The 14,384-nt window shown below is 42.3% G+C and overlaps 1 protein-coding gene across 1 annotated transcript in view; it reads right to left on the bottom strand.

Moving 5' to 3' along the window:
* The window catches only part of pkhd1l1.1 (PKHD1 like 1, tandem duplicate 1), a 246,772-nt gene that overhangs the window by 19,342 nt on the left and 213,046 nt on the right, over positions 1–14,384 (bottom strand). The window contains 4 exon segments of the mRNA XM_060823999.1: positions 4,893–5,060; positions 6,639–6,871; positions 11,541–11,706; positions 12,794–12,910. Of these exon segments, the coding sequence (XP_060679982.1) occupies positions 4,893–5,060; positions 6,639–6,871; positions 11,541–11,706; positions 12,794–12,910 (684 nt within the window).

Below are 14,384 nucleotides of genomic sequence, written 5' to 3' on the forward strand. Positions count from 1 at the left end.
GGAAACATGAATAATTTGGGTCCTGACCACATGCCTCAATAGCCCACAAAACTGTTTTTAAATCAAAATGGTCTAATAGCTCAGGAGGCACTGGGTATCTCTAGGACATAGGCGCTGCTTTCCTGACCTCAGCATGGTTCGGGTCGGCCACATCGGGCATTATTGCTGACTTGCTGAGGAGAGCAGGAAGCTTTTCAGAGGGTTAGCAGCACAATGGGCTGGAAGGGCTTATGAAGACCCAGTTTTCGCACTGATACGAAAGATCAGAACAAGTTTTAAAAAAAATACTGAGATACTTTAATTGGCTCTGAAAAGAATGTAACAGACCGCTCAGCTTCACTGGAATGCAATTTGAAAAGTTGATTCTGAGGTTGGATATCACCTTCCCCCCACTTAACAAACTTCCCCAGGGGCTTTGTGGGTCTATAGTTGACAGCAAGTGGGTTTCTTATTCCTTCCTTTCTGCCAGTCCTTTGAAAATCCAGTAAGCAATGAGACCCCAAGATAATCTTTGTCCTCGAGACTTTCATATTCAGCTTTATAGAGTCATAAAGTCATACAACATGGAAACAGATCCATCAATCCAACTTGTCTGCTCCAACCAGACATCCCAATCTGACCGAGTCCCACTTGCCAGCATTTAGCCAGTATCCCTCTAAACTCTTCCTGTTCATGTACTATCCAGATGTCTTTTAAATGTTGTAATTGTACCCTCCTCCACACTTCCTCTGGCAGCTTGTTCCATACATGTACCACCCTCTGCATGAAAAGTTACTCTTCAGGTCCTTTTTAAATCATCTCCCACTGTAAACCTATACCCTCTAGTTTTGGATTCCACCACCCAAGGAAAAAGACCTGGGCTATCCACCCTATCCATTCCCCTCATGACTTTATAAGGTCACCTCTCAGCCTCTGATGTTCCAAAGATATTCAGCCTCTCCCTATAGATCAAACCATCCAGTCCTGGCAACATCCTTGCAAATCTTTTATGTAACCTCTCAAGTTTAACAGCATCCTTCCTGTGAGCAGAATTGTGTGTAGTATTTTTTTGTTCGAGGTCAGCAGTGAGTGTTATTATTTAGCCACCGACCATAAATTTCAGCTCAACATTTCACGGCAAGCAATGATCTTACAGCAGGAACAAACACTTCTTTGGAAATGCACTGAAGAAAGAACTCGAGGACCTTAGGCTCATCCGAGAGAACGAGATCTTTCTGGACAGGACCTTCAGCGAGGTTATTACACTGACCATACCAGAAGAGAGAAGACGATAAGGAAGGCAGAGAGAAGACAGGTGCAAGAGACCACGGGGGAAGTACCTGTCAGGAACAAGTTGAATCTTTTGGAAACATAGAGACAGATGACACTGCCATTCGCAAGGCAGCCAAGTCTGTCAATCAAAAGTTGGCGTGGAGGTGGAGCCGAGGAGTCAGACATCGTGGAGGCGGAGCCGTGGGAATAGGGGACTCCATAGTGAGAGGAATGGAAGGGAGTTTCTGTGGCAACAGGCAGGATTTAAGAATGGTGTGTTACCTTCTTGGTGCCAGGATTAAGGACAGAGTGCAGGAAATCCTCAGGGGCAAAAGTGAAGAGCCAGAGGTGGTGGTACATGGCGGCACAAATGATGTCGGGAAGAAGAGGAGGAACATACTACAGTGGGACTTCAGAGAACTCGGAAGAAGGCTAAAAAGCAGGACGTCCAGGATGGTTATCTCCGGTTTGCTTATAGTTCCTCGGGCTGGAGAGGACAGGAACAGGGAGATAATGGACTTGAATGTGTGGCTGGGGAACTGGTGCAGGAAGCAAGGATTTAAATTCTTGGATCACTGGGGTATGTTTTGTGGTAAGCATAAATTATACAAAAGAGACGGTTTGCACCTTAATAGGTTAGGGACCAGCATTCTGGCAGGTAGGCTTGCTACTGCAACACAGCTGTGTTTAAACTAAATAGTGGGGTGGGGGGGAGGGGACAAACTGGAAGTTTAAGAAGGAAATTGAAGGGAAAGTTGGAACAAGGGAAGTCAAGAAAGACATTGGTATCAATGAAGCAGAAAACTCAAAAAGGGATCATGCTGTAAGGTTGAGTGAAATAGGGGTTGATAAGGAAGAGTGAGGGCAGTAACAAATTAAAAATACTATGTATGAATGCACGAAGTATTAGAAATAAGATGGATGAGCTTGAGGCTGTTTTGGAAATTGGCAGCTATGATACTGTGGGGATAACTGAGACGTGGCTTCAAGTGGACAGGGCCTGGGAAATGAATATTCAAGGCTATAGATGCTATCATAAGGACAGACTGATGGGCAGAGGGGGTGGAGTGGCCTTGTTGGTAAGGGATGATATTCAGTCCCTTGTGCGGGGGGGTGGGGGGGGGGGGGAAGGGAATGACCTAGAATCGGGGATGTAGAGTCAGTATGGATAGAGCTGAGAAATTCTAAAGGTAGAAAGGCCCTCTTGGGAGTTACCTACAGGCCCCCAAATAGTAGTATGAATGTAGGGTGTAAGTTGAATAAGGAGCTGAAATTGGCCTGTCGCAAAGATGCTACTACAGTTGTTAAGGGGGATTTCAACATGCAGGTAGACTGGGAGAATCAGGATGGTATTGGATCTCAAGAAAGAGACTTTGTGGAGTGCCTCTGAGATGGATTCTTAGAACAGCTGGTGCTGGAGCCTACCAGGGAGAAGGCAATTCTGGATCTGGTATTGTGCAACGAACCAGAATTGATCAGGGACCTCAAAGTGAAGGAGCCATTAGGAGGTAGTGACCATAATACAATAAGCTTCAATCTGCAATTTGAAAGGGAGAGGGCACAATCGGTGTGACAATATTTCAGCTGAATAAGGGGAGCTATGGAGCTATGAGGGAGGAGCTGGCCAAAGTTCAATGGTGCAATACTCTAGCAGGGATGACAGTGGAGGAACAATGGCAGATATTTCTGGGTATAATGCAGAAGATGCAGGATCAGTTCATTCCAAAAAAGGAAGAAAGATCCTATGAGGAGGCAGGGGTGGCCACGGCTGACGAGGGAAGTTAAAAAACATATAAAGTTAAAAGAGAAAAAGTATAACATAGCAAAGATGACTGGGAAGCTTTTAAAGAACAACAGAGGATTACTAAGAAGGGAATATGCAGAGAAAAAATGAGGTATGAAGGTAAACTGGTCAAAAATATGAAGGAGGATAGTAAAAGCTTTTTTAGGTATGTGAAAGGGGAAAAAAACGGTTAAGTCTAAAATTGGGCCCTTGAAGACAGAAACAGGGGAATATATTACGGGGAACAAAGAAATGGCAGAAGGGTTGAATTGGTACTTCAGATCTGTGTTCACTGGGGAAGACACAAGCAATCTCCCAGAAGTAATAATGGCTGAAGGACCTGAACTGAAGAGAATTTATATTTGCTAGGAATTGGTGTTGGGAGAGACTGTTAGGTCTGAAGGCTGATAAGTCTCTAGGGCCTGATGGTCTACATCCCAGGGTACTGAAGGAGGTGGTTCCTTTCAGAAAGCCTTTGATAAAGTCCCACATAGGAGGTTAGTGAGCGAAATTAGGGCGCATGGTATTGGAGGCAAAGTACTGACTTAGATTGAAAACTGGTTGGCTAACAGGAAACAAAGAGTAGTGATAAACGGCTCCCTTTCAGAATGGCAGGCGGTGACCAGTGGGGTACCGCAGGGATCAGTGCTGAGACCGCAGCTTTTTACAATATATATTAATGATGTAGAAGATGGTATTAATAGTAACATTAGCAAATTTGCTGATGATACAAAGCTGGGTGGCAGGGTGAAATGAGAGGAGGGTGTTAGGAGATTACAGGGTGACCTGGACAGGTTAGGTGATTGGATAGATGCATGGCAAATGCAGTTTAATGTGGATAAAGGTATGGTTATCCACTTTGGTGGCAAAAACAGGAAGGCAGATTACTACCTAAATTGAGTGAAGTTAGGTAAAGGGGCAGTACAAAGAGATCTGGGTGTTCTTGTACACCAGTCAATGAAGGTAAGCATGCAGGAACAGCAGGTAGTGAACAAGGCTAATAGTATGCTGGCCTTCATAACAAGAGGGATTGAGTATAGAAGCAAAAAGGTTCTTCTGGTGAGACCGCACCTGGAATATTGTGTGCAGTTCTGGTCTCCACATTTGAGGAAAGACATTCTGGCTATTGAAGGAGTGCAGCGTAGGTTCATGAGGTCAATTCTTGGAATGGCAGGACTATCTTATGTTGAAAGATTGGAGCGACTGGGCTTGTATATCCTTGAGTTTAGAAGACTGAAAGGGAATCTGATTGAGACGTATAAGATTATTTAAGGATTGGACACTCTGGAGGCAGGAAATATGTTTCCGCTGATGGGTGAGTCCTGAACCAGAGGACACAGCTTAAAAATAAGGGGTAGGCCATTTAGGACAGAGATGAGGAGAAACTTATTCACCCAGAGAGTGGTGGGTGGATGGAATGCTCTACCCCAGAAGGCAGTGGAGGCCCAGTCTCTGGATTCATTTAAGAAAGAGTTGGATAGAGCTCTCAAGAATAGTGGAATCAAGGGTTATGGAGATAAGGCAGGAACAGGATACTGACTGAGGATGATCAGCCATGATCATAATGAATGGTGGCGCAGGCTCGAAGGGCAGAATGGCCTACTCCTGCACCTACTGTCTGCTGTCTATTGTGTATGCATTTGAAGTATCACAGTGAGGAATGTACGGGAAGAAAACAAACAGCAAGCTTTGTGATAAAATGGAGAGATTAAATAGCAAAAAGTCTGTCCATAGGTGCATTACAACATCCGATTCCTAAATTGCCTGTGACTCTCTGACCATCTTTCATCACTTCTTTACAATAAATATTTTGTTATTTTGTGAAATATAAATGAAGCAGATTTGAAATGATACACACCATTAATAAGGTCAACGTAACCCTCTGAAAGCAGAGCTACTGGGGACAACCGCCTGGTCTCTGAATCAGGATCCAGGCTTTCAATAACCAGTATTTCATAGTTTAGCCCAAAGCATTTGTAGCTTTGCCAGTCAGGCATGTAGGTACAAGTGGAATCTCGAATAACCCCTGTGGGAAAACAATGAATGGTGATTTAGTACTGGACTGATAAAGATGTGACAGAAACAGAAACTATTCATCCCTTTTAAATATCATTCACTTTTCAACCTGAATAGTGGAGAAGCAAGTCTGTCTATTTACAAAGCTGACAGATTGATTGAGTACAGACAAGACTATCAATCCATTGTACCCGCATCAATCCCCAATCTTCCTACTCTTGGGCAACATTTAAACAATTACTTCAACTTCAAGCATTTATCCAGTTCCTTCTTCAAAGCTTCATTCCTGCTCCTATTGCCCTTTCAGGCAGACTCAGATCACTAAAACCTGCAATGTAAAGAAATCTTTCTGGTTCTTTTGCTAATCATCTTTAATTTGTGTCCTCTGGTTAGCAACATTCCTACTGCTGGAAGCAGTTACTCTTTATTCACTCTAAAATCCTTCATGAGTTTGAATAACTCTGTTAAGTCATCTCTTGTCCAAGAAGCACAATCCAGCTGGTCCATACACACCACCCTCTGCATGAAAAGTTACTCTTCAGGTCCTTTTTAAATCTTTCATCTCCCACTATAGACCTATGCCTTTCAGGTTTGGACTCCCCTACTCTAGGTAAAAGACTTTAGCGATCCACCCTATCCATGCCCCTCATGATTTATAAGGTCACCCCTCAACCTTTGATGCTTCAGGGATAATAGTCCCAGCCTATTCACCCTCTCCCTGTAGCTCAAACCCTCCAATCCTGGCAACATCCTTGTAAGTCTTCTACACCCTCTCAAGTTTAACAACATCCTTCCCGTATTCAGGTGAATTGTATGTGGTATTCTTTTGTTCGAGGTCAGCAGTGAGTGTTATTATTTAGCCATTGATCACAAATTTCAGATCAACATTTCAAGGCAATGATCTTATATCGGAAACAAACACTTAATTAGTGATGCATTTTAAGTATCGCAGTGGAGAAAGACAGGAAGAAAACAAACAGAAAGCTCTGTGTTCCAGTCTCTCTTTAGTTTAGTTTGGATCCCTGTAAACCATCACTGAGATTCCCTGAACGTTACTTTTCAACTTTGCTGCTGTCAGTTCTTTGGGTCAGAGTAAAACAACTGTCTAATTGGCTTATTGTTAGAGAAAGTGCACATTTGATTAGATCAGACCAGTCAATTTAAATGCACAGGAAATCATTCAGGGTGTAAAACAACCTGATGATTTGCTGCCAAGCAATAAAACCTATAACTCATTATTATCATCAATGGCAGCTAATTCCACTCTCTTCACCCATCCCAGTAATCACTCATGTGATCCATACACGGAACAAAATTCTCTGAACACATCATTCACGGACATGCTATGGACTCCAGGAATCTGAAATAAAAACAGAAAATGCTGGAAACATTTAGCAGGTTTGTGGAGAGGGTTAAAGTTTTCAGACAAATATAATTTTCTTCTGAACCTGAAATAAAGACTCTGCTAGTTTTCTCTCTTCATTCCTCATTGCTCAACTTGCTCTCATTCATCCTTATGACACCAAAGTTTGACTGAAACACCAAACCACATACAGTGTCCAGTCAATCAAAAGGTTCAGCTCCAAACCTTTGTGTGGTGCAATCTGAGAGATTGGTATACGGCTGCCATTTAAATATGTCAACATGGTTTTTGGAATTCGATAATCCCCAGTCCCGTAGCGGCGGTCACCATCCCATTGATATTCTGACTGAGGGACAACTGCTCCAACTGCCCCCAGGAATGAGCCATCAAGATCTTTCAGCAGTGTCTTCTTCTTGGCATCACAGACCATGTCCACGCAGTCCGCAGGGTTTACTTTCCTGTGAATGATCAACAGCATCAAACACAACTGGGTCAGAATGGGCCACTTTCTGAAGTGAGGTCATCAAGAGAATGAGGGAAACAGAGAATGCAACAATACATCGCAGACAGAAAGCTGAAAACAAAACAGAGTCTGCGGGAAACATTCAGCAAGCTGGCTACTATCTCAGGGCAAATGCAGGAGCTGGTAGGAGTGGTCAAACTGGAGAACTTACAGATTAACAGTGCATCAATGGGAACACAACAATGGGGAACACAAAGGGAGTGGAGGGGAGAGGAAGGGAAGGGAGGGGAGAGGAAGGGAAGGAAGGGGAGGTGAGGGATTCCCCCTTCCTCCCCGACACACACACACACACATGCATAAATACATGGACTTATACAGAAACACACACCCTGTATAGGTATACACACATAAACATAGGCCTAGATTTACATCACAATGGATAGTTTGCCTGTTGAGATGAAAATTCTTAAAAATCAGAAGCTTTGCCCCTGAATGCATCTTCAGGAATTCTGGTTTAGAGTTAGCATGGCCTTTGCACATTTAAATGACTCCAGTTAAATCCCATTTTGGTATCCCGGCTGTGTGGGACCCACAGTGCATACAGCAGACCAGGTCAGAGCAGTTTGGTTTCCGTAAATTTACTTTAGATAACCAGACTAACCCTCGGTTATCCAAACAAGATTTCAAGGTTTCATAAATGCTTCCTTTGTTAATGATCGGATCGGTTATCCGAACAAAATTCTCCACCCGTCTCATTCGGATAGTCGAGGTGGTTCTGTAATTGGTCAGGTGCCTTTGGGTCAGGGCAGTGTCAGGTCCTATTTGAGATTGTTAAGAATAGGCATGAATATGCCTAAACCCATTAGAACTGTCAATGGATTGTCAAGCAACCAATGGATTTACCCACAGTTCTGAAGATTTACATCCCTCTTTTGTATTGCGTGATTTCACAAGAAGCCATTTTCAGAGTGCAGTGTATTGCATAGTTTGATTGACAGCTACAAGTGGTTTTGGACTCTTTGATATGGAATTATGAATTCTAATGCACTTGAATGAAACCTGTACAAGGTTATATTAAATGAATAGATAGACAGCAGATGACATATAGTGTACAGTTAGCATGGAGGATATCAGGTGGTATTAGTTGGCATGGAAACAAAATGGAGAGATGGAAAGGGTGTGTGTGAGGAGATGTGAGGAGGAGGGATGTTTTGTTATTTTTAAAAAATTAAACACCAGTGCATGGATACAGGCATCACGCTCAGCCCACATCTGTCGCTAACAGCCTTGTCTCACATCCTGGACTCTTCTCGCCCATCATTCAAGGAACCCTGCCACCTCAGAATGAACATCCAATCTCTGAGACCTGATTTTATTGGATTAGGTTTGTCGAACCTGGAAATGTCCCCTCTCCACATTTTCAATCTGGAAACAATATATAATAATGCACAATCACACAAACACATACAGTAGCGCCTCGACTTAGGAACTTAATCTGTTCCAGGACCCAGTTCGCAAACTGAATCAATTTTCCCATTGTTCGGATATTTCCGGAGTCTTTTCTCTTTTTTGTCTCTTGAAGGTTGGTGATGCCACAATAAAACGATCCAGAGAAACTTGTTTTTGCCTTTGTTGCAGAATTTTCTGAAAATGAGACATCACATTGACATTTAAAACGTTCACTGCTTTGTTGGTCACAGTTTTGTTAGGGTGATGCCTCTCAACAAAAGCCTGCACTTCACTCCATTTGCTACAAATGTCTTTGACTTGAACACTTGATATATCTTCCTTCTCTTTTTCCTCCTCTCCAGAATGCTCCTGCTGCATAACCTTTACCTGCTCCTGTTGCAATTCAACATGATCTTCTGTGCTGAGTTCTTGTCTATGATCCTCTACCAGCTCCGCCACATCATCTTCATCGACCTCCAAGCCCATATTTTGGTCCAGGGTCACAATCTCGTTCACTACATTTACTGATGTCTCCTCCTCAAAACCTTCGAAGTCTCTCTCAGGTACGCAATCTGACCAAAGTTTCCCGCAAGCCGACTGCAACGTACGGAAAGAGACCTCGTTCCATGCCTTATCAATAAGGCTTATGCAGTGGAGGATATTGAAGTGGTCCTTCCAGTACTGACCAATGGTCAAATCTGTGTCATTGGTGACCTGGAAACACCTGGCGAACAGAGCCTTCGTATATAATTTTTTGAAATTTGCAATGACATGCTGGTCCATGGGTTGGATGAGAGGAGTGGTGTTGGGAGGAAGGAACTTTACTTTTATGAAGGCATATTCAATGTCCAAGTCTTCTTCCAAATTTGGAGGGTGGGCAGGAGCATTGTCCATTGCTAGAAGACACTTAAGTGGCACATTATTTGTTTCAAGATATTCCTTGACAGCTGGTGCAAAAACTTCCGTCAACCATTCCATAAAAGTCATTCGCATGACCCAAGCCTTGCTATTCGCCCTCCACATTACCGGGAGTTTAGACTTCAACACACCATTGCATTTAAAAACGCGAGGATTTTCAGAGTGGTAGACTAATAGAGGCTTAATCTTACAATCCCCACTTGCATTCGTGCACAATAAAAGCGTTAACCTGTCTTTCATTGGTTAGTGGCCCGGTAGTGCCTTCTCCTCTTGGGTTATGTAGGTCCTTTTGGGCATTTTTTTCCAGAAACGTCCAGTTCCATCACAGTTAAAAACTTGATGTGAGACATAATCTTCATCTTCCACAAACTTATTGAATTCCTTCACAAAGTCCTCCACTGCCTTTTTGTTCGAACTAGCCGCTTCTCCGTGCCTTGTTACGCGATGGATTCCAGTTCGTTGACGAAATTTATCAAACCAGCCTCTGCTGGCTTTAAACTCTTCAACGCGAGCAGTACTTGTACTCGGCGGTGTCGCCAACAAATCACGGTGTATGTGTAGAGCCTTCTTGCAGATTATAGTCTCATTAACACTATCTCCAGCAAGCTCTTTTTGATTTATCCAAACTAATAATAATTTTTCAACCTCGTCTAACAATTTAGGCCTTTGCTTTGTTAAAATAGTCACTCCTTTAGCCACATCAGCTGCCTTTAGTGCCTCTTTGTTCTTTAGGATAGTACAGATAGTCGATTTCGCCATGTCATACTGCATAACGAGATCAGATATGCGAGCACCATTCTCGTGTTTAGCTGTTATTTCCTTCTTCATTTCTATAGTAATACGTTTAGGTTTCTTAATACCACTAACACTACCACTTTTCACTTTCTTGGGAGCCATAATGAGGGCTAATTTAATGCAAAAAACAAAAAAAAAGCATAAGAATGCTTGGACGTTGGATGTTCACAGCGCATGCGCCAAAGACTAACTGAATGAGATCACGCGGGGCCCGAGAGCTTTTGCGTTCAAAGCACGCGTAGAAAAGCAGAACAATGACCATGAAACCACAGGCTATTTGCGTTCGTACCTTCGTTCGTACCTTGAATTTCATACTTACTTTGAAGCAAAATTTTACTTACAATCCTGTTCATAAACTGATTTGTTTGTGAACAGGGTCGTTCGTATGTCGAGGTGCTACTGTATTCACAACCAATATGTGCATGTAAGTACATTCACAAACACACAAAAATATATTATAAACACAGACACACATTCACAAACCAATGCATGCATGGACATATTCGTGCACACATATATGTACACATTTTCACACGTGCACACACACACATATACACATATTTATGAACACACACACACACACGCGCACACACTCTATGTCAAACACAAATGCCTGTGTGAAGAACTTTAGTTTTCATGTGCACTCTCTGCAAACCTGTATTTCAAGCATTGTTGGCAGTGATATGTTTTTGGTAATTTTCACAATAACACAATGTCCCAAAGAGCTTTTGAACCAATTAAGTATTTTAGAAGTGTAATCACTGCTGTATTGTAGAAAACATGGCAGTCAATTTATACAAAGCAATGACCACATAGTCTGTTTTTTGAGATGCTGATTGAGACGTAAATATTGCTGCCAGACCTTGAAGAGAACTCTCCTGATGTCCACATGAGAGGACTAATGGGCCTTGGTTGAATGTCTCACCTCTGACATTGCTGCACTCCTCAAAATAAGCCGAAATATTGTACTTAAATCCCTGTAGAGGGACTGAAACCCATTGCAGAATAGAATCATTACAGCACACAGTATACCCAATTGAGTCCAATCTTCATACTGGGAGTTGAGTGTGCTCAACTGAAACATGACCGTGTTGAAGATTTTATATACACAAGGTTGGAGATTTCTGCTCAGTTTGAGGAGCAGATGGCTTTGCATGAGATGCATGTTCTTTGCATGGCGTGTTATTCAGCTTCATTGGGGTCAATGGAATTAAAGATCAGATGTTGTTTATAATAGGAGATGGGACAGCATTGTCTGAGATGAATTTCTACTTCCTGTCTTTCTAAGCAACATTAAAGGCCTTTAAATGTATGGGGGTTGGGACTGTAGTCAGTGTGGTAAAAGTGTGCAATTTCCTGGTGAAGAGATCAATATTTACACCTTCTTTATATGCAGCATGAGAAAACAAGCATTCATGACTGAGGCCAGCACACAAACACCTGTTAATGTTTAGTAAATCAGTTCTGAAATTATTGCTGATTTCAGTTTCACAATAACTCACGCCACATTAGGTCTGTGTATGAAGACTTTGCCTCGCTCCTCACTGTCCACAATAGTGATTCCCTTCACGAGAATGGGATGCTGAAAATCCACATTCCTTGGATTAGTGATAAACATAACATTCAATTTGTTGGAACATGTGCCCTTGAATCCAACAAAAGTTGTATCTTCAAATAAAGGAAAGTATATCATTAGTTTCCTCAGAAAGAACAAAACAGCAAATGTCTCAGTTTCAAATATCTCACAAACTTAAAGATGACGCACACCTTCAATGCCCAATAGTGTTTCCTTCAAATTTATACAAAAATCTGACTTGGCGCACTGACTCACTAGTTCAATGGGCACACTAGCTCACTGCATCATGAACTCAGTATGCAACTGACAATCTCAGCAAATATCCTTTTGCTGCAGTCACGACACATGATCTCCTTCATCTTTCCTGCACAGAATCCCATGTACATATAAGTATTTCCCAGGCTAAACAGGATCATAAGTTCAGCTTTTCCGGTTTGGTGTTGGCTAGTGCAAGAATACCACACTAGCTTACTCTTTCAAAATGCAAATTCAGCTGCATCATTTAATTAAATTCGCCACTGTATGGAAAAGTATTCATTCCAAATCCTAGTTGCCAATTACTCTGGGGTCTGCTGGGCTGTTTCAGAGAGCAGGTAGGTAGATGTCTGATGAGAGCCTAATATTGGCTAAAAGCAGCAATCTCATTTCATAAAGAGGATTTTAGAGGAACAGCTGGGTTTTTCCAACAATCTGATAGCTTTGTGTTCTGCTTTTTATTAAGAGTTTTGTTTAAACTGACTCCTAATTCTCAAACTACCCCCAGTGGCAGTGATTTCTTGGATTATTAATTCCACAAGAGAAAGATGGAAATGATCTGTAAATAGTTTGAATGGTAAACATCTTTTTACCAGTTACACATTCTCATCAGGCAAAGCTTTGCTCAAAATGCATGTTATAGGATGTCACTGTATCAACTGCACTGGGTGTGGGATCTTCCTTTACTTTTCTTGAATGTGTGTATCTTTTGATTCTTTATGAAGCTGCCATCATGTGTCTAAAGACCCACACTTCACCCAGTTATATCATCTTTCCATTGGTATAATGTATTTCACTTTAACAACTCAAAAATCCTTCATTAATCATTTGAAATGTTACATAGGCAAAAAATATTTCTATCCCCTGCTGATCAATTATATCCACAATTCAGTTCAGACAAAGTCAGGGTTTTTTTTTACTTACTCTCTATGATCATTTGTCCACTGATTGCAGGGTCAGATGTCAAGCTATCGTGTGGATTATTCGGTGCATTGTTACTAGTAGAGGCAAACGTTGGCCAGTATATTCCATTCCTGTCCACTGGTTAATGAAACAAAACATTGACTATTCATTAGGTTTTACAGCTACTCTGCATTGGTCTTAACCAAGGAAGATGACATTGCCTAAGCCATGATATACAAGAAGTTTCTGGGAAACTGAATGTGATCACTTTGGATAAAGAGGAGGAGGCACCAGAGAGGCTGTCAGGAATTAAAATGGAGAACTCACCCACTCCGGAAAGGAGAGCTGGATATTAATGAAGGAACCTAGGAGAAAGTGAGGACTGCAGATGCTGGAGATCAGAGTTGAGAGAGTGATGCTGGAAAAGCACAAAGGGTCAGGCAGCATCCTGAGGAGCAGGAGAATTGACATTTCTGACATAAGCCCTTCATCAGGAATGGGGACTTATGCCCGAAACGTTGACTCTCCTGCTCTTCGGATGCTGCCTGACCCTTTGTGCTTTTCCAGCACCACACTCTCGACTATTAATCAGGGAAGAAGCTGAAAATGTGTTGCTGGAAAAGCACAGCTGGTCAGGCAGCATCCAAGGAACAGGAGAATCGACATTTCGGGCATAAGCCCTTCTTCAGGCCTCCTATTAATCAGGGAAGTAAGGTTAGAAACTGCAAAGCACTAACTTAAACTTCTAATCCTCCTTAGGTACAGGAACAGGAGGACTGTAAATGTTACTTCATTGTTCAAACATGATGTATTTAAATGGAAGCTAGGTAAGGGAGAAAGGAATACAATGGTGGATTTAAATGAAAACAAAAGTTGGAGCTTGCTTGAATGGACCATAAACACTGGCATGGACTGATTGGACTGATTGGCCTATTTTGGTGCTTGTAAATATTTTTAACCAACTTGTTCAGATGTTTTATAATGCATATCAGGAGCAGTTGGGACTTGAACAGCCAATGTTGTTCCAATGTTTAAGAAGGATAGCAGTGGTAATCCTGAAAATTACAGGCCTGTGAGTCAGTCTTACATTGGTGGTAGGGACGTTATTGGAAAAGATTCCGACAGAGGGCGGCACGGTGGCACAGTGGTTAGCACTGCTCCCTCACAGCGCCAGAGAGCCAGGTTCAATTCCTGCCTCAGGCGACTCTCTGTATGGAGTTTGCACATTCTCCCCGTGTCTGTGTGGGTTTTCTCCGGGTGCTCCCGTTTCCTCCCACAATCCAAAAATGTGCCGGTTAGGTGAATTCGCCAAGCAAAATTGCCCGTAGTGTTAGATGAAGGGGTAAATGAATGGGTCTCGGTGGGTTGCGCTTCTGTGGGTTGGTGTACACTTGTTGGGCCGAAGTGCCTGTTTCCACACTGTAAATAGTCTAATCTAATCTAGACAAGATCTATATGCATTTGGAAGCAAATAGACTAATTAGTGATAAACAGCATGGCTGTGTGCGGGGAAAAATCATGCCTCACTAACTTAATCAAGTTTTTTGAGGATGTGACAAAGATGATTGTTGAGGGAAAAGCAGCTGATGTTGTCTACGTGGACTTCAGTAAA

The sequence above is a fragment of the Hemiscyllium ocellatum genome, chromosome 4 (assembly GCF_020745735.1).
Source record: "Hemiscyllium ocellatum isolate sHemOce1 chromosome 4, sHemOce1.pat.X.cur, whole genome shotgun sequence".
Taxonomy (NCBI): Eukaryota; Metazoa; Chordata; class Chondrichthyes; order Orectolobiformes; family Hemiscylliidae; genus Hemiscyllium; species Hemiscyllium ocellatum.